This window comes from Monodon monoceros, unplaced genomic scaffold (assembly GCF_005190385.1).
Source record: "Monodon monoceros isolate NGI ecotype Baffin Bay Population unplaced genomic scaffold, NGI_Narwhal_1 Super_Scaffold_22, whole genome shotgun sequence".
Taxonomy (NCBI): Eukaryota; Metazoa; Chordata; class Mammalia; order Artiodactyla; family Monodontidae; genus Monodon; species Monodon monoceros.
The window spans coordinates 92,615,169-92,638,898 of record NW_021703779.1 but is presented as its reverse complement, the minus strand read 5'-3'; the positions used below and the strand labels follow the sequence as shown (position 1 = coordinate 92,638,898).

General features: G+C 47.7%; 1 protein-coding gene across 10 annotated transcripts in view; it reads right to left on the bottom strand.

Annotated features, from left to right (window-relative positions):
- TMEM164 (transmembrane protein 164) overlaps positions 1-23,730 on the bottom strand; it is a 153,546-nt gene that overhangs the window by 7,525 nt on the left and 122,291 nt on the right. For all 10 annotated transcript variants that reach the window (XM_029240462.1, XM_029240470.1, XM_029240472.1 and 7 more), the window contains one exon: positions 22,225-22,303. In XM_029240462.1, the coding sequence (XP_029096295.1) occupies positions 22,225-22,303 (79 nt within the window). The remainder of the gene's footprint in view (positions 1-22,224; positions 22,304-23,730) is intronic.

Genomic DNA, 23,730 nt, shown 5'->3' with positions numbered 1-23,730 from the left:
TGCACGCTGGGCAGACTCCATGCTAGACAGTGGGGAGACGGAGGCCAAGACAGGCCGTGCCCTTCAGAACTACCCTGCAGCTTACCCGTGAGCAATGAGATGGTGTGATGAGGTAAGCGCACTAAGTAATGGAGACACTGAGGAAGGGGAGCTGAAGAACATGACAGTTTGGGTGAGTTTTGAAGAATAAGAAGGAGATGGCAGCAGGAGCTTAAAGGAAGGAAAGGACATTCCGGGCGGCAGAGTGCAGCCTGGGAAAAGATGTGGAGGCATGAATCAGCATGCCATTTGCATGTAATCCCAAGCAGGTCTGTGTAACTGGAGCATCAAGTGGGAGGGGACACGTGCCCAGAGATGAAGCTGGAGAGACCGGCTCAGGTCATGAAGAGCCTTGTCTGCCGTGCCCGGGACCTTGGCCTTTATCCTCTTCACAACGAGAAGCCATTGAGAGGTTTGAAACAGGGGAGTGCAAGGTCAGGTTTCTGTTTCAGCTAGCTCGACTGCTCTGGCAGCAGTGTGGGTGATGGACAGGAGAGGGATACGGTTGAACACCAGTTCGGATGCTGCTGCAGGAATGGATGACTTGGCAATTCGTAGGGCACAGAGGACGCACCTAGGTTGACTCCCAGGTCTATGAGTTCAGTGACTGAGAGGTTGGGGGTGTGCGGACACTGAACGCCTATAGGATACCCACACGGACGTCTCCAATTGGCTGTGCAAGTCCAGGTCTAGAGCTCAGAAGAGGGAGATGTCCCAGAAACAGAGCTTGGGGTATGGATAAGATCAACACGGAAGAGTACACAGAATGAGATTAAAGGACCAAGGACAGAGCCTGGAAAACAGAAATATTGCCAGGAGAAAGACAAGGTTAAAGACTGCCACGAGCCACACGTGGCAATTTACATTTAAATGGGCTAAGATGAAATAAAATTAGAAATCTGGTTCCTCAGTAGCCCATCACATTTCAAATGCTCGATAACCACACACAGCTAGTGGCTACCATATTGGACAGGGCGGAGAAATAACACTTCCCATCATCACGGAAAACTCCACTGGGAACACGCTTCTTTGTAGAGGTACGGTAAAGACAAACACTTCCACTGGGTTTGGCAACATGCTGGTCACTGGTGATCTTTGCTGTAGCGGTTTCAGGAAAGTAGCGATGCAGGAGCTGGGTTGTAAACAACTGAAGAAAAGCTTTCCAGGTGCACAAGGTAAGGAAGGGAATGCCAGGAAAAGGGAACAGGATATGCAAAGTCACAGAGAAATCATTAGCCAAATTCCCAATGTTTCGATCACTTCTCTGAACGTTCCCTTCATCCTTTATGCTCTTCCCTGACCTACCTCTCCCCCACAAGGAACCTGCTTCATCTCTAGCCCTCTGAAGTAGTCACTGGTTTATTTTCCCCCTGGGCCCAGGGAGAGTAGGGAACTTCTTTCTTTGCATTGCTATTTTCCAACCCACTACCCTTCCATTTCACAGTTGTCTACAGACTATGGGTCATGGTCCTTAATATTCCTCAGGGCTATTAGTACCTGGCTCGGTACCTTTCTCTCCAAAAATACCCCCATCTTATCTCTTGATCTTTTCAACATATGCCTAACGTGAACCCTCCAGTACCCTGGCCTCTCAGCTCCCTGGCCTCCTCTCCTCAATGATTTCGTCCCCGTCTCACTTCAGCCAGTCTTTCTCAAGCTTGTGCTTGAGACCTTGTAATTATGAATATCTGGAGCCCCTCGTTAAGTCAAGCATTCCCTCTTCACCCACCACTGCTATCTTTCCAGCTGACCCCTCTAACCCTGACCCCAACACTTCTTTGACGCCCCCTGGAATCTGTGATCCATTGGTCCTCCCACCTTTCTTGCTGTCCCTCATGGCTCCCTCTTCTCTCCTTCAATTCCATTGCCCATTACTCGAATTATCCCTGGCATACACCTTTGACTTCATGGCATCTCTCATTAGCCCCGTACTTATCTTGACAAAAACCCCAGCCCTGGTTAAGTCCCAATCTCCTCCCCCGCCTTGCTTGCACCTACACAGTTGAACACGGCTGGAGAAAAACATCTGTGCTGACTGTTCTCACATCAGATTCGTGATCACAAACCTCAAGTGCATCTTTCATGTTGCCAGACAGTCATGCTACATCGAGGAGCTCTTCTCCTCTACTGGATTATTCCCATTAGCATATAAACTAAACGTACTGTAACAGCTTCCATTCTAAAACAAACACACACACACACTTGACCTCACTTCGCCCCTGCAAGCACCTCATCCTCTGTTTATCTGCACAGCAAAACTCCTTGAGAGAAATGTCTATACCTGCCCTGTCTAACATGGTAGCCACTTCCATACGTGGCTGTTTAACATTGAGATGTGCTACTAGTGTAAACTACACTACTGTATTTCAAAGGATATAAAATATCCTGGTAATAATTTGATATTAATTATTTGGGGGTGGTAATATTTTACATATAGTGGGTTAAATATCAGATATATTATTAAAATTAATTTCACCCATTTCTTTTACCTTTTTTTTAGTGTGACTACCAGGACATTTGAAATTACATATGTGGCTTACATGTTTTTATTGGACAGCACTTGTCTATATTCCGCTGTCTACAATTCCTCTCTTCCCATTCTCTCTCAACACGAGCTAATCAGGCTTCCGTGCCTACCTCCCCACCCCTCCCTCCACCAAATCAGCTCCCATCAAGGTCACAAATAACCTTTTCATTGCTAAATCCAGTGGCCAATTCCCAGGCCTCATCTTATGCACCCTTTCTGTCTTGAAACGTTCTTCACTTGGCTTCTGGGATGCTGCTGTCTTAGTTCTCCTCCTGCCTCACAGCCTGCTTCTTCTCGGTCTCCTTTACTGCTTCCTCCTCATCTCCTTGACCGCTAAATGATGGAGAGGATCAGGCTGCAGAACTCAGAGCTTTTCTCCTCTCTAAATACTTTCATTCCCTAGGTGATTTCAACCAATCTCACGGCTTTAACACAATCGGCGTGCTGATGACTCCAACATTTACCTCTCAGCCTGGACCTCTGCCTTGAACTCCAGGCTCACATAGCTCACAGTCTACTCAGTACCTGCACTTGCACATCTAAGCAGGCATCTCATTCTTAAACCCAGCTTTTGATTTTGGCTCCTATGGTAGATTGTTACAGTACTGGCTCCCAGTGAATCACACCTTCCCAGTATCCACACCCTTATGTATTCCTCTCCCACGATGATTTGGCCATGTGGCCCATCTGGCTCAGCCAGGGAACTTGCTTTGGTCAATGGGACTTCATCAAAAAGATGCAATCAGAGGCTTCATAAGCTCTTATGAATTGGGGCTTGCCCTCTTGGAATGCTGCCCTGAGATCCCCATGCCATGAAAGGCCTTGTGGACAGAGAGGCCCAGCTATCCCAGCTGTCCCAGCAGGACCAGTAAGTAGAAAAAAAAATGTCTTAGCTCAGGCAGCCATAACAAAATACCATAAGCTGGGTGGCTTAAACAACAGAAACTTATTTTTCATAGTTCTGGAGGCTGGGAAGTCCAAGATCAAGGTACTGGTAGACTTGGTGTTGGGTGAGAACTCACGTCCTTGTCCATAGACAGACATCTTTTTGCCATGTTCTCACATGGTAGAACGGGCTAGGGAACTCTACGGTCTCTTCTTATAAGGGCACTAACCCCATCCACAAAAGCCCCACCCCCATGACCTCATCCAACCCTAATTACGTTCCAAAGGCCCCACCTCCAAACATCATCACATGGGGGTGGTGGTGGTGGTTAGGACTTCAACATAGGAATTTCAGGGGAGGAGACAAACATTCAGTCCATGACAAAGAATGACCCAGTCAACCGACACAACTGTGAAAAATAATAAGTCATTGTTTTAAGCTACTGAGTTTTGGGGATGTTATACAACGTTAGATGACTGTAAGAGCACTTCCTCCCCCGACCCTCCAAAAAAGCAATAAACAAGCACAAAACCCCTTCTCCTAGTCTTCCTTATCTCAATAAATGGTAATTCATTTAAGTTACTAAGGTCAAAAACCTTAGAGTCATCCCTGACTCCTCTCTGTCACATCCCACATCTGATCCATCAGCAAATCCTGCTGGCTGTGCCTTCAGCATGTATCCAGAATCCAATGGCATTTCTCTGCCGCTACTGTTAGTACCCAAGCCCAAGCCACTAGCATCTCCTTCCTCTTTTATTGCAAACATTACTTATAGGTGTCCCTATTTCTATCCTGTGCCCGTACAGTCTAATTTCAGCATAGCAACTGGGTGATCCCTTGAAAGATTAACTCAGATCATGTCAGTCCTCTGCTCAAAAGCCTCCAATGGTCTCCCATCTCCCTAAAAAGAAAATGTCAAGTCCTTACAATGGTCTATGAGGCCCTATATATGAGCTGCCCCTCACCTATATCACCTCTCTGACTTCATCTGCTACCACTTTCCCCTTCCTTCACATGGCTCTAGACACACTGACATACTTGCTATTGCTAGAACATTCTAGAAACACTTCTGTCTCAGGGTCTTTACACTCGTTATTTCCTCTGCTTGGCATATTCTTCCCCCAGATATCCAGAAGCCGACAAGCCTTCGCTCAGATGTCACATTCTCAGTGAGGCCTTCCTTTACTCTCTCCCCCGATTCAGCAACACTGTACCCGTTGCCCTGTTTTTTCTCTTCCTTTATACACTTAACATCATCTGACTTACTCTATATTTTACTTATTTCTATGTACTTATTTCTTTACTGTCTCCTGCCACAAAAGAAAGTAAGCTCCATGAAAGCAAAAATATGTATCCGCTTTACTCGCTGCTTTATCCCCAGCAAGTGCCGGACACAAAGGAGGGGTTCAATACACATTTGTTGAAAGAATGAATTGAGCATCCCAGTATGTTCGAGAACTTTATACAGTTCAGTAGCAGTGGACTATCATGTGGGAGAAAGGGATAAACAAGAGACGAGGGCCAGTTCTTTAAGAAGACTGTTTGCAATATTAGATATTTTGGACTTTACAAATCATCTTGAGATCTTGTTAAAAGGTGGGTTCTGATGCAGTAGGGCTGGGGTGGGGGCCAGAGCATCTGCATTTCTAACTAGCTCCCAGGTGCTGCTGGTCCTCCGACCACACTTCACATCGTAAGGGATAGAGCTCCCCATCTGGCTGCTGATCGAAATAGGGCAAGACTAGAGGCAGGGAGACCAGTGTTGAGGCTCTTGTAGTAGACCAAGTCAGGGATGATCAGATGTGAACTAAATAAAATAGGAGTGGTAGGAATGAATTTGAGAAATGATCAGGAGGTCACATTGACTGGATGCGGTGGGAGTGGCGAAGAGCCAATGGTTATCTTAAGATTTCTGGCCTGGGTAATGAGTGAGTGGTGGTACCACTCAGCGGGAACGGGGAGCATCGGAGAAGGTGCAGGGTTGGGTATGGGGGGAAAACGACAAGTCTAGTTCCTGACAACAATGCCATCCCATCTTTGGTGCCCTCTAAATGCCCTCATTTACCCGGAAGACAGAGCTCTGGGTGGTCCAAGCCCAACATGACCACAGATGTGTGATTTCCCATCCTCAGCTGTTGAGTGCAGGCCCAAGTCAGGCTGCTTTTCATCCAGGCATTGGATCAAATGAACTGTACCCTCTAGTCTGCTTAATGTACAAGGCTGTCTCAAGTTGGGTGTCCATGTGGAAGGTCCACCTGGTTGACCTTCTATCCTGAGGGGCTGGAGAGCCCACTCAGGCCAGGCTTCACCCTCAAACTGCCTAGTGGAGGCTGACTGGGCCACCCGGCCTACGTCTAAGGCAACGTAAAGACCCACCTTCATCCATGAGGATCAGAGAGCCAGCCCTCTGCCAAAAGCACACAGAGTGAGGACCCTGAGCTCGCAAAGACTCCAAGAGGTAGACCTGGCCTAGCAAACAAGCACTGGAGTCCAGAGACCCAGGTCCCAGCTTCTGCTCTTCTCAAGTTGCTGTGTGACCACCTGTGTGGATCAAAACCCCTCTAAGCGTCAGAGTCCTGCTGGCAGGGAATTCTCAGGCTCTCTGCTCCTTGCAGGAGCATTGTAGGGATAGAAGAGCTAAAGGAGCACAGAGATACTCTAGGGAAAAGTGCTACTAAACATAACCCGCCCCGTGCCTCACACACGTTCTACAGTTAGTACTTGCTGGGTCTCTGGTGAGCTTTCAGCAAGGCGGAACCAGCTCTTGGATCGTTTGAGGCAGTGAGGCTAAACCTTCAGCCTGTATCAGAATCCCCTGGCGGGTGGCTCTCAAGCATGAGCTGGCATCAGAATCCCCTGGAGGGCTTGTTAAAAGGCATCTTTGCTGGGTCCCACCCAAGAGTTTCTGATTCAGTAAGTCTGAAGGGGGGCCTAGAATCAGGAATCTGAGAATTTGCGTTTCTAACAGGTTCCCCGGTTAGGCTGCTGTCGCTGGTCCAAGGACCAGACTTTGAGAACCCTTGCCCTAGAGAACCTATGGAAAATGTAGATTCCTGGGCCTTGCACCAGAGACTAGAATCCAGGAGATCTGGGTGGACCCCGGAATTTCCATCTTAGTAACAAGCACCTCAGGTGATCGATGCTAGGTCCTCCAACCACACTGCCTTAGGGGGAATTCTGGAGTTGCAAGAGGTACCAAGAGGTCCGGGGGAAGCTACCGGTACAGGGGCAGATACTGCTCCTTGAATCAATTAATTCCCTGCTCCCACAAAGCACTCCTGAGCTCCAGATACTTCCTCTTCAGCAGCGAAAATCCCAAAGTCTTCAGAAACTCACCTACCCACCCTCCTGCACAAGGATCAGCCCTGGGCCAATTTCTCAAATTCCCTAGCTTTTCCCTCTAACCCCCTAACCCATCAGGAGCCTTCAGGATCTACCTGAGTCCCTTATCCTTTCTCCTGCCCCTCGCCTGACCAGCAAAGTGGAACTGGGAAGCCAGTGAAAGAGAACCTTCCCGGCATCCTAAAGCTAGACAGACAAGTGGGGCAGTGGGCTAACACTGGGTGGGAGAGAAACAGGGGGCACCACCTGGAACTGAGGTCGGTATGAAAACTTGGGGACATCACAGGCCAAAGTGCTCTGGCTTTAGCTGTCCTAGAAGCTAGCATGGGGGCTGTGTCCCAGCCCTCATCCTGCAGGAGATAAGTGTAAAGCCCACTCAAGAGAGAAGTGGCTTGCCTGGATCAAACAACACTGGGGTTCTTACACCCCAGTTTCCTGAGGTGTCCCCAGAGGACATATGATTTGCTTGGACTTCAAAACAACCTTGTCACCTGGGTCAAGCCTGAGAGGCCACTGTTCTCCAAGTCTGAAACAAGAGCGCCCTCTAGTGAAACCTAAAGGGGTTTCCAAGCAGCCTGGAGGTGGGGCTTGTTAGCCTTCCTGTGCCTGGCAGGGACCCCTCAGGAAACATGAGGACACTGGTGAATCCCTTCTTAGAACAAGGTTTTATATGCATAAAATAAGAGGCAAAGGGTTATAAATGAAGCCAATGACGTTAAAACACGGTTATCAAAATATTTAAACAGATTTGTAATATAGTACGTACGTTTCTTTATTAATGTGTTTAATAATAAGAGCTAGGCAACTACCGTAATTTCAAAGCAGTGATGAGCATAAACAGTATTCTGAGCTGTCTGCCACGACTGTAACGTGATAGGAAGCCATCTGCGATTGCTACTGACAACAAATCCGCAGGTATGGCTCATACCTACATTCATGTGCTACGTTTCTGCTAGAGGTTAGTGAAAACAAACATGTGATTATTTTTCTCGTCCAAGTTAATGGACCCCTTAATTCCTATTTGTGGACCCCAGGTTAAGAAACCGTGCTTAAATAAAAACCAACCAAAAAAACCCCACAGGGATGGAGAAAAGGGAGTTCCCAGAGTGGGGAGTTGCACCACCAGCCCTGCAGGTCCTCAAGTTGGCTGCCTTCCAAGCCATCCCGTTGGAAACCCATGGAAACCCACGATGGCGGCCCTACCAGCAACAAATCCCTCTGTACCTGCTGCCCTTGCACGGAATGGCCCTTCCACCTCCCTCCTCACCCTAAGGAGACCTGGCTCTCCTCTGAGGACACTGCTTCTCCCTCTGGCTGTTCTGAGCAATTCTTTCTCACAGCAAGCGTTTTTTTTTGGCGGGGGGGGTGGTATGGGGTTGAGTGTTGGGGAGGTCCTCTAAGCCCCCATTATTGCTTCTAGATGTTTTCTCTTTTCTCCGTCTTTCAAGCTTCAGCCTCTCTCCTTCAACGTTGTCGCCCGTTGTCCTCCAGGTCACTATCAGATTCATCCCAGTCTTCCTTTTCCACGTTAGGCCTTTTGCTGCCAGCATCCTGGGTGATTTCAACATCCACGCGGGCGCCACTTCCAGCACCCTAACCTCATGGTCCGGTGAACCTTGTCGACTCTGCCTGCCGATCTGCGCCTCTACTAAACCTCGCTCCCCACAACTGGCTTCGGTCAGCACTGCCAACTGCCCCACCTCACACAGGAGCATCTGACCACAGCTGCCCAGACTTTCAGCTTTCACATCCTAATTCCTACCGTGCATGTGCCCGTGGACTTCCTCGTGACCTCCGACCCCTTGGTGCCCCTTTCCTCCCCACAAGGATTTCTTCCCTGGTGGGCATAGGGCACTCTTCATCCCTCCCGCCCCACACTTCTACCTCCCCACTCACTAGCTCATCCCCTAGCTTGCTAACGTGAGAAGAAACCACGCAGACCACGTTTCATAGGTTTGTAGGCTGAGTCCTGACACATTAGCAAGAAGAAATCATGCTAACAACAGCAAACTTATGTAGGGCGAACTAAGGGGCAGGCACTCTTAGAAGCGCTTTACATACATTAAGACATTTAATGCGCATTACAACCCTCTGAGGAAGTACAGCCGAACCGGAAACAACACGGGTTTGAACTGTGCAGATCCACTAATACGTGGATTTGTTCAATAAATACGTATATACGTACTGTAAATGTATTTTCTCTTCCCTGATGATTTTCTTAATAACATTTTCTCTTCTCTACCTTCCTTTATTGTAAGAATACAGTATATCACATATATAACATATAAAATATGTGTTAATAGACTGTTTATGCTATCGGTAAGCCTTCTGGTCAACAGCAGGCAATTAGCAGTTAAAGTATGGGGGGGAGTCAAAAGTTATACATTTGACTGTGCAGGGCATCGGCACCCCTAACCTCCGCGTCGTTCAAGAGTCACCTGTACTATTATTCTTATTTTACAGATGAGGAGACTGAAGCACAGAGAAGTTAAGGAACTTAGTCAAGGTCACACAGCTACTAAGCGACAGAACCAAGATTTGAAACCACGTAGTCCAGCTTCATAATGGGCAGCACGTACTTTTCATCATGCACATCTCGGAAGAACCTGTCTCTCTGGGCACCCAGGCCTGTTCACCTTCCTCTCTACCCTAGCTTCTCAGCTCCTTTGACTGGGTGGGAAATAAGTTGAGGCCTGCTCTACAGATCTGGCCACCTTAGATTCTTAGGATCCAGAGGAGGAAGCTCACTTAGGTGTCCAGACCAAAGCTGCAAGCTCTAGCCCAGCCCTGCCTACACTGAGGTCCTGGGTGCCTGCTCAGCTAATATGAAAGCGGCACTCTGTTCCTCATTCTTACTGTTCCTTGGGGGACCCACCCTTGGTTGGAAACCCAAAGGCATGGTTACCAAAACTCTGTCCCGAACATCCCTTGCCTTCTGGGTCTTCAACACCACTGACCTTACTTCCAAAGCCCCAACCTTGAATGGATCCCTCAAGCCAGATGTTCTGCTTCTGCACTCGGGCTGCTGAGACCTCCTGGAGAAAATGGGGTAACCGGACAAACCAGTACTGGAAGAACGCAAGGAAATTTGTTTCAGGAGGGGTCCCCTCAGTGCTAGCCACCGACCAGAAGGTTGAAGAAGAGCTGCGCTGTCCAATAGAGCAGCAGTTATTTCAACCGCAATTCAAGTTCCTTAAAGTTAAATTCAAAATTCCCCAGTCCTAGTGCTTCGGCCGCAGGAGCCACATTTCATCTGCTCAGGAGCCACCTGGAGCTCATGGCTGCCATGATGAACAGAGCAGATATAGAATACCTCTGGCATCACAGAGCATTCCACTGGACAGCGCTGGGAACAGTCTAGACTTATCTCCTTCTCTCATTTCCCACAGCACTTACTCCTCTTGTCATTGCCCTTCTCAGTCTACCATCAAGCCCTTTCATTCTCAGCGGTTGTCATCACCTAAGTCATTCACTGCGCTTTCTCCCAGTGCCTTCAATGTGCCCTCTCATGACCGGCTTTCATCTTAGCACCTGAATGTGCCCCAAGCCATGGGCAGAGAGGGAGGGGGAAGAGGGGAAAGCAGGGGAGATAAACCCCTCCCTTGACTCTGCAAGGCCCTTCACCCCTCCTTCCTTAATGCCCTTAAGTGCTTCTGTCCCATCCTCACATCGCCAATGACCTCACTTTCCTGGAGCCCTCTGAAACAATGTGGCACTCTGGATCACTAGTCCTGACAATTGCTAGTGCCTTCGCTTCCAGAACAACCAGCCACTCACTCCTCTGTTGCTCTGACCATTCCTACAATTTCCTTATCTTCTTCTTCCTGTCTATTATTTACAGGTTCATGTCCCACAAGGCCTTTTTCAAAGTTCTATCTCCTCCCCACCTACACAGTTACCCTGGATCATCTCATCATTCCCATGTTTATATCCATCACCTTTATACCGAAGCTATCAAAGACAGCCTCTAGCCCAGACTCCCCTGAACAGCTCCAGAATATTCCATTCAATGGCCTCCTGGACATCTCAACCTGGAGAGCCTAGAATTGCCTTAAACTCAAGTAAAATCGCCTTCCTCCTTAAAATATGCTCCTTCCGTCTGTGCTCCCTATGCATTAGGGGCAGCCAATCCCCCCGCCCATGGCTACCCAGACCAAAATCGTGTGGCCTCAGAAGACTTCATCCTCTCCCTCGCTCCTATAGCATCTTAATTATAATAAACACTATTATTAATTTAAGGATTTATTATTAATTTAAATTACAATAAAATATGATTTTAATTCTACTGGGTTCGCCAAAAAGTTCGTTCGGGTTTTCCCCTAAGATGTTATGGAAAAACCCGAACGAAACCTGAACACACCTTCTGGCCAACCCAATACAGCTTCATCTCCTGAAAAGATGAAAAGACGAGACTGCCACCTAGTGGCGAAGCACAGATAAACAATTAGATATGGAATATAAAAAGTATAAGGAACTTCCAGGGAAATGTGCCTTAGGCTGCCTAGGAAAGTCAGACACACATCCAGAGAGGAGGTAGCACCTTTGAGCTAACTTGTAGAGGAGGACGCTGAGTTTGCCAGGTCCAAAGTAGAGAAACTGGTTTGTGTATTGGGCGGGGGACAGGGGGCGCAGGTATGACTTTGAAGGTAAAAGTAATGGGAGTTGAACTCTTAAGTGATGGGAAATTGGGTCCAGGAGAAAGGCAAGGGTCAGATTGTGAACAGTCTTGAATGCCACGTAAAGGAGTTTGGTCTTCATCCTGTATGGGAATTTTAAGCAGCGGAGTGAATTCTGATCAGATTTGCTTTCTTTAGAAAGGTATTTTGGAGACTGGATGCAGGAGAGACTGAGTGGGAGGTAGGGGCAATCAGGGGGCAGGGAGATGAGAGAAGAATCAAAGTGCTAGTCCCAGCAATGGATGCTGAGAGGCTGGACTAGGACAGGGGGTTGGGGGCCAAACTGGCAAGCATTTTGAGAATCTGGATCCTCAGAACTTCTGAGCTGATTGGTATAGGGGATGAGGCAGAGGAAGGGGTCCAGGAAGCTGCCTTGGATTTTGGCACTGGATGGTTGGTGGAGCCACTAAGGTAAGAAATAGAGGAAGAGGAAGAACAGCAGGTCGGAGGGAGGAGCATGGAATTGAGGAAGCTGACTGCAGGTGTTTAATCTAAAGTACCTGTGGCGTTTCTCGGGCCCGCATCTATAGATGGGGAACGCTAGGATCTCTGGGGCAGGCAGGAGAAACAGCCGGAGAAGGAGGACAACCTGGAGACAGGGGTGTCATGGGGCTCAAAGGAGAAACGGGCATCTAAGAGGAGAGGTGTCAGCAGTGTTAAATCCACTGACAAACATGCACTTCGTATCTGCAAGCCTGTGGCTTTAGAAGTCAGCAAGGTACAACCCTGACCCCAAGAGCCCACGGTCTAGTTGGAAGACAGATGCGAAATTAACGAGAGGCAGTATAAGTGGTTAATAATAAGAACAATACACAGCACTTACCATGCCTCAGGCACTGTTCTATATACTCTACATATATGAGCTCCCTGACCCCTCACAACACACCTACTAATCCTCATTTTACAAACGAGGAAACAGACACAGAAAGATGACGGCACTAGCCCAAGTGCCAGAACCAGGATTCGAACCCACAGTCTGTCAAACCCAGCAACTACATGCAGTGTGGTCATGACGCCTGCCTGCCTGGTTTCAAATGCCAGTTTAAATTCTAGTGCAGGGCTGTCTAACCTTTGGGTACCTTGGATCCCTTGGGCTGTTTGGGGCCCTCTCTCAGAATAAAGCTTTTAAAATATAAATATATAAAATACATTACATATTAAATATATTATATTTATATATTAAGTATATTTTAAATATAAATATCTAAAATAAAAGATACAGGGTTATAAAAGAAAAAATACTATCAAAATACAGTTAGTAAAATACTTTTAAATAATAAATGTCTTTAAATATTGAGGTGATGATGAAGTGAAAATGATTTTTCAAGATTATCTGGAAAAAAACGAACAAACAAAAAACTCGGGGCTTCCCTGGTGGCGCAGTGGTTGAGAGTCCGCCTGCCGATGCAGGGGACACGGGTTCGTGCCCCGGTCCGGGAAGATCCCACGTGCCGCGGAGCGGCTGGGCCCGTGAGCCATGGCCGCTGAGCCTGCGCGTCCGGAGCCTGTGCTCCGCAACGGGAGAGGCCACAACAGTGAGAGGCCCGCGTACCGCAAAAAAGAAAAAAAAAAGATTATCTGTAGCAGCTGTAATCAGTAGAAAATATCTGTGATTCACATTAACGACAACGTGCCAAGTACTGCACATGCAACTGTGTGTTGCTGTCTGCGATTCAGAACTGAAGGAAATGCTGTATTTCAGTTGGAGTTAATGCAAATGAAAACGTGATTTTTTTTCCCCCACATCCAACGTCACGGGCCCCGTAAGTCTAGTGAACTTTGTGCGGATTCAGCGAGATCAAGATCTTGTAAAACTCTTACCCAGTGCCCAGTTCATGGGAAGTGCACAATAAACGTTAGCTTGTAAGATGTATAACAGGATATGTGCAATGCGTAGCGTGTGGATATACAGTCATTCATTCATCCCTGAGATATCGAGAACGAAAGAAAAATTCCTGTCCTTAGAGTGACGGGCATGTAAACAGACACCTGCACTGCAGTGTGACAAGTTCAGCCACAGAATAGTTTCAGAGGGCTGCCTGGAGAAGGTGACCGCGGAGGTGAGTTTTGAAGAAGGCATGCTTTCCTGGCCAACAAGCTAGACATGGGTATTCCTGCCAGAAGTCATGGCATTTTCAAGGGCACAGAGCCATGAAAGTTGCACAGTAAACTCAGGGGACCCTAAGGATTTGGGTATCACCAGAGTGCAGAGAACAAGGAAAGGAGGAACACGAAGGGAAAGGGGCAGGGCCAGGGCACACAGGGCCTTTTGTGCCCCTGGGAGGACGCACAGTGCTCTGGGGACAAGGGGGAATCACTGAAGGTTTCCGAACAGGGAAGTGCTATGAGCCAATGTGGGCTTTAGAAACAGCTTTGGGAGTTGCCAGGGCCAAAGGGCTGTTAGGAGGAGTGGGGGAGGCTGGGGGCAGGGAGATCACACAGAGCCAACTGCCATGGTGGCTCAGCCCAAGGTTGTGGCCCTAGAGATGGCAGGAAGGGGATGGCCGTGAGAGCCATCTAGGAGGTAAAAGTAGGAGAACATGGTGATCTCTGTCCACAGCACCGGCACGATCTTTTCCACGAGCAGATCTGATCAGGCCGGACTATTTGATAAACAGTGTTGGGACAAATGAGAGACCATCTGGAAATAAAGCTGGTCCCTTTAATACCAGGACAAACTCCAAGTGGATAAAAGACTTAAAGGTAAAAAAATAATAATAAAAAATAAATAAGTGGAACTACTAACATAGCAGAAGAAAATATGGGATATATATTTTTTATGACGTTGGAGTAGGGAAGGGCCTTCTACCCATGACTCAAAATTCAGATGCCGTAAAATCATTGATACATTACATGGAAATGTAAACATTCTACCTGGCAAAAATAAACCATGAGCAAAGTTACAAAACAAATGACAAAAGTGGGGAAGATATCTGCAGGTCGTATCCCAAAGGGCCAACTCCTATTTATAAAGCGCTCCCAGGATTTAATTTTGTAAAAAACAAAAACAACAATGAGAAGAATGAGCACATGAGAGGAACACATAATTCAAGGACGAGGAAATCAAACGCCAATTTAAACATGTAAAAAGAGGCTCAGCCTCACTCAAAGTAAGAGAAATTCAAATTAAAACTAGATCAATAAACCATTAGTTTTACCCATCAGATGGGCAAAAAGTGGAAAGGTTGGAAATAAGCCAAAAGCCTCTTTTGGTGAGGCTGTGTGGAAACAGACACTCTTCCACATTGCTAAGGAGCATTTAAATTGGTATAACGTTTCTGGGTTTGGAAATATCCATCAAATTTACAAATGCATATACTCTTTGATTCGGCAATTCCACTTAGGGGGATGTATCCTTTAGACACACTTGCACACCTGCAAAATGGCATAGGTTCAAGGTCGTTCAGTGCAGTGTTATTTATATTAGTGAGAGGTTGGAAACAACCTAAATGTCTATCGAGAGGAGATGGGATAAATAAATTACAGTAGAGTGTTGTAGCCTTGTGTTGTGTCTAAAAGCCGCACCACCGAGTTCAAATCCCGGTTCGGCTACTTACTATCTGAGCATGTTTCCTCATCTGTAAAACGGAGATGACATAACACCTCCCTGAGAGGATTGTGGTGGGGATTCAATGAGTTAATGTATGGGAAGAGCTTGAAACAATGGCACGTCACAGTGCTACATAAAGTGTTGCCATTTTTATTACCCTGTATTTTATCATCCACCCAACAGAACACATGCTACTGTGAATGAGAAAGCTTCCTATGGGCTTACTTGGAAAGCTCTTTAAGACACAGCGCTAAGCAAAATAGTAACAGCAACAAAACAGTTGTGTGGTATGCTATTTGGGGATGTCTGTGTTAAGAAGAAAATAAACTATTTTAAAAACTTACTTATATATACAAAAAAAGAGAAATGCTGGGAGGATATGCCAAAAACAACAATGGTGGTAACCTGTGGACTTGTTGCTGTGAATGGGGGAAGGGGTGGGAAGGTGTTTTTTTCACAGAATGGCTTTCTGTATCTTGGATACAGAGCTATATCAATGAATTACACAAGAAAAGAATCAATAGGAAAAACAAGCTGATGCTATGCCCCTTCTTAAAACTTTCACTGGCTTTCTACAGCTCTTAGAATAAAGGCCAAGCCCCTGACCACAAAGCCCTCCATATCTGCCCCTCAGGCCCAGGGTCATCTGCCCTCCCTCCAGTTCTCCCTCCTGCTGAGGCGCTGGCATATCTGCCATTTTGTCCAGTTACAAGGGTTCACCTCCCTTAATCCTACACTTACCTAGTAAACTCCGACTCATCCTTGAGATCTCAGTTGAAATGTCACTTCCTCAGGGAACTCTCCCCAGAACTTCCATACTAAGTCAGCTTGTTTTGTTCTAGGCTCTCAAAAAAGCACGTTCCTTTCCTTCAGAGTACTTAGCTCAGTTCTAACTATACGTCCATTTGTGTGATTACTGAATTCACATCTGGCTCCCCCCACTACATTATGAATTCTATGAGGGAAGGGGTGGGGTCTGATTTTCGCTCATCAGGGCCCCCCAATGGCCAGCGCAGAGGCTGGCAGAAAAAGGGCACGTGTAAATATGTCGCTATGGTTTGAATGTTTGTGTCCCCCAAAATTCATGTGGTAAAATTCTAACCCCCAATGTGAACGTATTAGGAGGTGGGGCCTTTGGGAGGTGCTTAGGCCATGAGGGTGAAGCCCTCATGAATGGGATTAGTGCCCTTATAAAAGACACTCTAGAGGGATCCCTAATCCCGTCCACCATGTGAGGGCACAGTGAGAAGGGGCCAGCTAGGAACCAGGAAGAGGGGCCTCACAAGAAGGTGACCATGCTGGTGACTTGATCTCAGAATTCCCAGCCTCCAGAACTGTGAGCAATAAATTTCTGTTGTTTAAAAGCTACCCAGTCAGTAGTATCTGGCTATGGCAGCCCAAACGGATGAAGACGTATGTGTTAGATGAATGGATGAAATAGATGCGAGGGTAGGGATGATTCCCAGGTTCTACCTGAGGTGACTGGTGGTGCTACCTGTCAAAAGCCGCAGAAGAGAAGCAGAGCTGATGGGGAAGATAATGAGTGCGCACAGACAAGATGAGCTTACGATATCTTGACTATCTTGATATGGTATCTTGAGTATCAAGCATATCTTGAGTATGCTTGACATATTCAGGTGGAGATGCTTGAGTTAACAACATGAAAAGGAATCTCCTAAGATTCCGGGCTGCAGAGGGCAATGTGGTGGCCATCGCTGCACAGACTGGTGGCTAAATTGTGTAAGCACATGAGACCATGCCGGGAGTAGCAGAGCAAGAGGTGAGGCCAGAACAGAACTGTGGGGGAAATCAACAACTTGGAGGACAGAGGAAAGAGAACTCCTGCAGGAGACTTGGGAAGGCATGGTCAGTGAGGTGGGCAAGCCGACAGCGGGGGGGGGATGTTGGAAGCCCTGAGAGTAGAACATTCCAAAAAGGAGTGTTCAACAACATCCAACGTAGCAAAGAGTGCGGGCAGGATGAAGCCTGAGAGACGGCCATTAGATTTGGTCACACAGTTTTTGGTAATCTTTAGAAGTGCTGTTTCCACGAAGAGGTGGGCAGTGTGGGTAGGCATCAGATGGCAACATTCTGATGAATGAAACGTAACTAAAAAGAGGGCTCATCAGATGCAGACAAGAGTCACTCAAAGTTACGTCCTACAAAGTGAGAGAGTGGCATGGACATATAGACACTACCAAACGTAAAACCGCTAGCTAGTGGGAAGCAGCCGCATAGCACAGGGAGATCAGCTCGGTACTCTCTGACCACCTAGAGGGGTGGGACAGGGAGGGTAGGAGGGAGGGAGATGCAAGAGGGAAGAGATATGGGGACATATGTATGTGTATAACTGATTCACTTTGTTATAAAGCAGAAACTAACACACCATTGTAAAGCAATTATACTCCAATAAAGATGTTCCAAAAAAAAACTTATGTCCTATTCATGAGGTGATTTCAGGTAGCAAACATTTTGTTTTTAATTTAAAAGTTATATATTTAAGGTGTATTAAAATAGATAACCAGTGTACTGAATCCAGGATTTCACAGAGAGTATAAGGCTTCTCTTAAAAACAAATATATCTTAGGAAAAAAAAATCAACAGATCAAACGTTACATATATAATAATACAGGTGATTATAATGAATAAGGCAAAACTTATTATGTCCAAAGAACTGAAATTCAGGAAATATCGTTTGGACTTTTTTTTTTTTTTGCGGTACGCGGGCCTCTCACTGTTGTGGCCTCTCCCGTTGCGGAGCACAGGCTCCGGACGCGCAGGCTCAGCGGCCATGGCTCACGGGCCCAGCCGCTCCGCGGCATGTGGCATCTTCGCGGACCGGGGCACAAACCCGTGTCCCCTGTATCGGCAGGCGGACTCTCAACCACTGCGCCACCAGGGAAGCCCTGGACTATTTTTTAAAGATGCTTAGCTGACAGGGAGGATGAAAAATGGAGTTGTGTGGAGTTAAAGTTTTTTAGAATAGGGAAGACTGAAAAGCCAGTAGCGAAGCATTGAAAATCCAGATAAACAAGGGACTTATTGATGGGATGAGGTTCCAGAGGAGGTGGAAGGGATGTGCGGCAACCACACCGGGGTGTGGGACCAGCCATGTGCTGGAGGAACACCACTCCCTCCAAGACGGGAGGGAGGAACCTAAGGATGGGTGTGGTTAAAGAAACTTATCAAGTGGAGAGAGGTCGCTGCGGGCAAATTCACACCAGCAAGTCTGTATTTCCCCAGTCATTTATTGGAAGAACATCTGCTGAAAGTGGAGAGGACTGGAAGTTTGAATAGACTGGACAGGAAGTTTGGGGAGGGCGGTAAAGCTTTGGCATATGACTTCTGAGGGCAGCGTGTGGAGGAGCCGGTGAAAGACAGAAAATAAGCGAGCGATGCTGTTGAGAGCTCAATTATAACAGAGACCATGGGATTTCTGCGGCCCAAATCTGAGTGATCTGAGAGATTTTCTCAGTAGACTAAGACTGGACACTGGGATTAGACACTAATCCCAGTGGATGGGACAAGGGAGTGAGACAGTCTCAGGAGCTGGTGAAGGGAAAGTTCCAGTAATTGGTCATAGTGGCACAAGCTGACCGGGGAAAAGGGGAGGTTGAAAGGAGTAGATATTTGGGTCAAAGAAAAGGACATAAAGGCTTATGATCTCAGATAGAAGAGTTTTAGTGGAAAGCAAGGGCCAGGTGGCTAAAGGGGATGCAGAAGTCACTGCAATTAAGAAGCCCAAACCTTGAGACGCTGGGGGTGGGATGAGTGCCCCTCACCGGAAGGCTCTCAGGATGCTGGCTAGAGTTGTAATGAAAACAGTGAGAGAGCCATGGGCCAAAGGCATGGCGGAATGTGGGAGAAGTGACCAAGAGGTTTAGGTGGTGGTGGTAGTGAAAAAGAGAGATGGTAGAGGAGAAAGCACTGTCAGAGAAGGCAGAGGCGAAACAGTGGTCTGGAAGAGACAGTGGAGAGCCGGGCGGCACAAAGGGCCAAGCAGAGAGAACAGCCTCTGTTAAAGGGAGTTTCAGGCAAGAGCTGGGAGGACTTTGTGTTCTGTGAAGAGCTGGGGGTAAGGGTGGAGTTGCACACGGCCAAAGTCAGAGTTGGGAGGAAAGGAAAGAGAAATAAAGAGCCCGGCTGGAGGAAGAAAAGAGCAGTGTGGACAGGGGAGGTCACGTTTACTGTGGTGGCGCCGAAGGGCTGCAGAAATGAGGGCGGAATGAGATTCCCACTCAGCACCCCCCAGACACCCCCAAACCACGGGAGAAGCAGTACCTTGCCTTTCAGGGAAACAGGGTTCCCGGGCATGGGAGGTACATAAAGGAGAGCTGTCTGGCCTTGGGTAAAAACTCCTGAGCCAGCTATCTCTGGAAATTTACAAGACTTTTATTAGGGAAGAGAAGCCCCGAACTCTCAGCTTTTTGGTTTTCAGGGAATACTTTTCCCACTGTTCACTCCAGATCCACGCCCCCTCTGCAAGGCCTACATCCAAGGCTCACGTGAAGGTAAAACCAACCTCAGGAAATCCAGATTTTTTATTTCCTCTATATGCTCATAATTTCCCCCAAGTGAACAGCAGATGACAGCAAAGAGCCAGAAAGGAAGCCAAGAGCACACAAGAGCCCAGAAATGGTAAAGTAGGGAAGGCGAACAAGGCTTCGGAAATCCTATCACGCTCTCACAGTTGCACTTGTCACGCTGTATTACACCTGTCTTCTCTCTCAGACAGGGACTCCCTGTGGAAGGACTGGGCCTTTCTGTTTCGTCTCTGATTCCCTAGCGCAAATGCTCTGCACATAGTAGGTGCTGAACAAATCCCGGCACACCTCGGAGTTACTGCGGATTTGGTTGCAGACCACGGCCATAAAGCGAATAGTGCAATAAAGTGAGCCGCATGATTTTTTTGGTTTCCCAGCACATATCAAAGTTACGTTTATGTTATACTGTAGTCTATTAAGTGTGCAATAGCATTATGGCTAAAAAAACAAAGTACACACCTTCATTAGAAAATACTTTATTGCTAAAAAATGCTAACCATCCTCTGACAATGCAGGGTTGCCACAAACCTTTAATTTGTAAAAAAAACAAAACAAAACACGATAAAGCAAAGTGCAATAAAATGAGGTACACCTGTCTGTGTTGAGTGACTGGCTGAAGCAGGGCAGGCTGGAGGGATGACTCCCAGCCTGATGTGGTCAGGAGACACACATCTGTCTTTTAGGACAACATGGTGTGTGAGAGAATCAAGGCCAGGCTTTGAATCCAAGCTGCAGGGCAAGGTACCTAACCTTCCTGAGCCTTGATTTTTTTTTTTCCCCCTCTGTAGAAGGAGGATTTTTCACCAGGTTAGCTGTGATGGGGACATACACAAAACATGCCTAGCACAGCATCCTGCACAGAAAACGCTCAATAAAAAGTAGGCATTGACAGTTACACTGTGGTTGCCATTACTGTTACTACTATTACAGCCTCTTTTCAAGGCCAGGCACCAGACGAGAGGGGAAAGGCTCACTCACAGTAAACAAATACGTAAACCGGAACTAAGACTTTGGAATCCCTACTTCCTTAGCTCAGTTCCCCCAAACAGTGCAGCAACAGATTCAATAGAAGGCTGCAGTGGAATCAGCCACTTCTAGAAAGTGTAGCTTCCCAGATGGTGGGATTTTTTGAAGAGGCGGGGGACGTAGAGGCTACTGGGTATTTTCCGTGTCAGACCACTCTGGCTCGGCCAACTGACAGACTTTCATGGCACCTCAGAGCACAAATAGGTTTAACTAACAGCCATGCACATTTGGCCAGAACTTGCATCCCACACCTCAGAAACCAGGAACCATGAGTGGTGGGGCTCTGGAGCCCTGGGACAGCTCCCTGCCTGGTTCCCTTCCGAATGAGCGTATCTCTGAGACTTAACATATTATTAGGAAGCTATTTCCTGTGCCACAGGGGACAGACCTGAGAAGTGGCACAAGTCACCTAGATATTGGAACGTCAGACCTCTCTAAAAGCTCGGTGGGGAAAAAGAGTGTGTTTAGTGCAAATTAAAAGGAAGTGCTCTTTGACAGTGTGAGACCCCAAGTGGCTATACAGGGTAAAGACAGCCTCAAAGAATATTTAGAGACAGGTCCTAAGAAGAGTCCTAACTGACAGAAACCAGGGACCCTTGACTGTAAGTAGACTCCATGGAGAGCAACAGTTCCCATCCTCCAGCATGTCCCCCGGTTGACTGGTCCTTGAGGCTCCCTCATGCCAGGAGTTCTTAAGATTTGCTAGAATTCCTGAGTTAGAGGAAGCACGACTTCCAAACGATCTCCCAGTGGGTTTTAGGGTCCATGTGGTTTCACGTGATAGAAATGAAACCCTTGCTGCCTGGGGTGAGGTTGGTCTCCCAGAAAAGTCCCAGCAACCAAGATAGAGAGGCTGGTGGCTATGACTAGCAGAGGATGATTTCCAGGTACAGGGCCTTCCGGGGAGGTCAGAACATCGAGAAGGGGGCTCTCACAGCCAGTCTCCCCTTCTCGTTTGTCTACTACACAGTAGAGGGAGGGGATCATTTAAGGGTCATTGTGAGGTCACAAAGAGATCGACTTCCTGACCAGGTTGGCGGTCTCTCCCCTGATGATCAAATGAAGATTTTCAATGCTTTGTTTTACATGAAGGTCACTGCTCTTTCACCTGCCTCTTCCCTCAATCCCATAATCCCAGTTTCTGGACTTCTTGCCCGTTTCAATACCTTTTTTAGTTCCGAGAGGATGGGTATAATGAACAAAAGCACAAGGTCCTTCCCTTCTTGTACCCTATGCTCCCGGCCTATGCACCCTATATGCACCCTTCTTGCACCCTATGCTCCCGGCCTATGCACACTGAGGCCGGGAGAAGGCACAAGCAGAAGCGAGTGACGGAGTGCGTGAGGCTCCGTGAAAACCCAACGCCACCATGGACGAAGAGCCTGAGGTCTCGGCCCTAGGACAGGCCGTCAGTGGCACCGAGCTCACCCACACAAAGGATGGTTCTGGAAAGCCACCAGGCTCTTTGCGGGCCTCATCTGTGCCCGTTGTTTTCCCACTGCCTGGTGTCTGCACAGACCCAGCCAGGCAGCACCTCAAGATTCTGATAGGCACCCAAGAGGTTGTGAGGGCCCCAAACAGAAGGGTGAGGCTAGGTGTCGGGATGGCACAGGGGTGGGGCCTGCTGGCCTTACCTCCTTTCCAGAGCAGGTAGATGGGTACCACGTAGAGCATAACATGCTGAATGTAGTAAATCTCCAATTCAAAGGGGAGCTGTAAGGACAGGAGAGAGAGAAGTGTTTCAGAGCAGGAAGCACTCATTCCAACAGATTCTGAAGCTGAACGCCCTCGCTCCCAAGGACCCACATCTTAGCAACCCCACGCACTTCAACCAGTTCAACTCCCTTTGCAATTAGAGAAAAAAGAATGAAATGAATATACCTATGACCTACGCTGGCATCTTCCAAAGTGTATTTTGCAGAGATGGTACTTGAAAACTGCTCCACTGAGAAAGTTTGGCAAAAAATTTAAGAAATGTTACCTACAATCTATCCCCTTGGAGATTCACCATGTATACTAGTGGTAGATTAAGGACCTGTGGGGTCTGTGCAAAGAAGGCGGCTTGGGCTTCCCTGGTGGCGCAGTGGTTGAGAGTCCGCCTGCCGATGCAGGGGACATGGGTTCGTGCCCCGGTCCGGGAAGATCCCACATGCCGCGCAGCGGCTGGGCCCGTGAGCCATGGCCGCTGAGCCTGCGCGTCCGGAGCCTGTGCTCCGCAACGGGAGGGGCCACAACAGTGAGAGGCCTGTGTACCGCAAAAAAAAAAAAAAAAAAAAAAAGAAGGCTGCTTAACACTGTTTATCCAGTGTGGCCCAAACTTATTTAGCCAGTGCCTTTGTAAAAAAAAAAAACAGCACTTAGTGTTCTGCAGAAATATACTTGAAGAAACACAGGCTTGCATCACTTCCTGCTCCTGGTGAGTAGCTGACGGACTACTTAAAAGCTTATTTCTCATTTGACATGAAGAACATATGGGCTAGGATTTATTATTCCCATTTTGCAGATTAAAAAATATTGATTGCCAGGTCTGGTTAGGTCTAGATCCAAGAATAAAGAGTTTCTCCACTGGATACTTGGGGTCAGTCCAGGGTTAGCCCTAATTTTGGGTGAAGACCAAGCAGCTGGGCCAGTTCTGGCGTAGCTTTTGCCAAAAAGAATGTCCCCACCCTCCTTCCATCCAACGTGCCCACTCATTCACTCCTGTTTCCCAGTTCTCTCAAAATGGAAGCTCTAAATTACCAAAGCAGAGTGCGCTTTCAACCTGGCACGGGGACCGTGCTGCAGCGCTTGGCAGTGGGGGGAGAGTGGAAACAGCTGAGCGGCTAACTCAATTTTGGGAAAAGAACTGCAGCTGCTGGCAAGAGGCCTGGCCTCCGGGGCTTACACAGCCCTACACAGACACACACACACAGATACACACACGCACACCCACACACCTCCCCCCCCCCCCCCCCCCCCCCACCGCCAAGGGGAAGCCCAGAGAAACAAGGACACGCAGGGCAAGGGTCAGCTGCCTCACTGTGCCCAACAGGGCGAGTGCAGAACCAAACATGTGAGCTCATGAGAGGACCCAGTTCTGGGCTCCCGACACCCAGGAACCCAAGGGCCCAAACCAAAAGATGGCAGAGCTCCCAGAATGG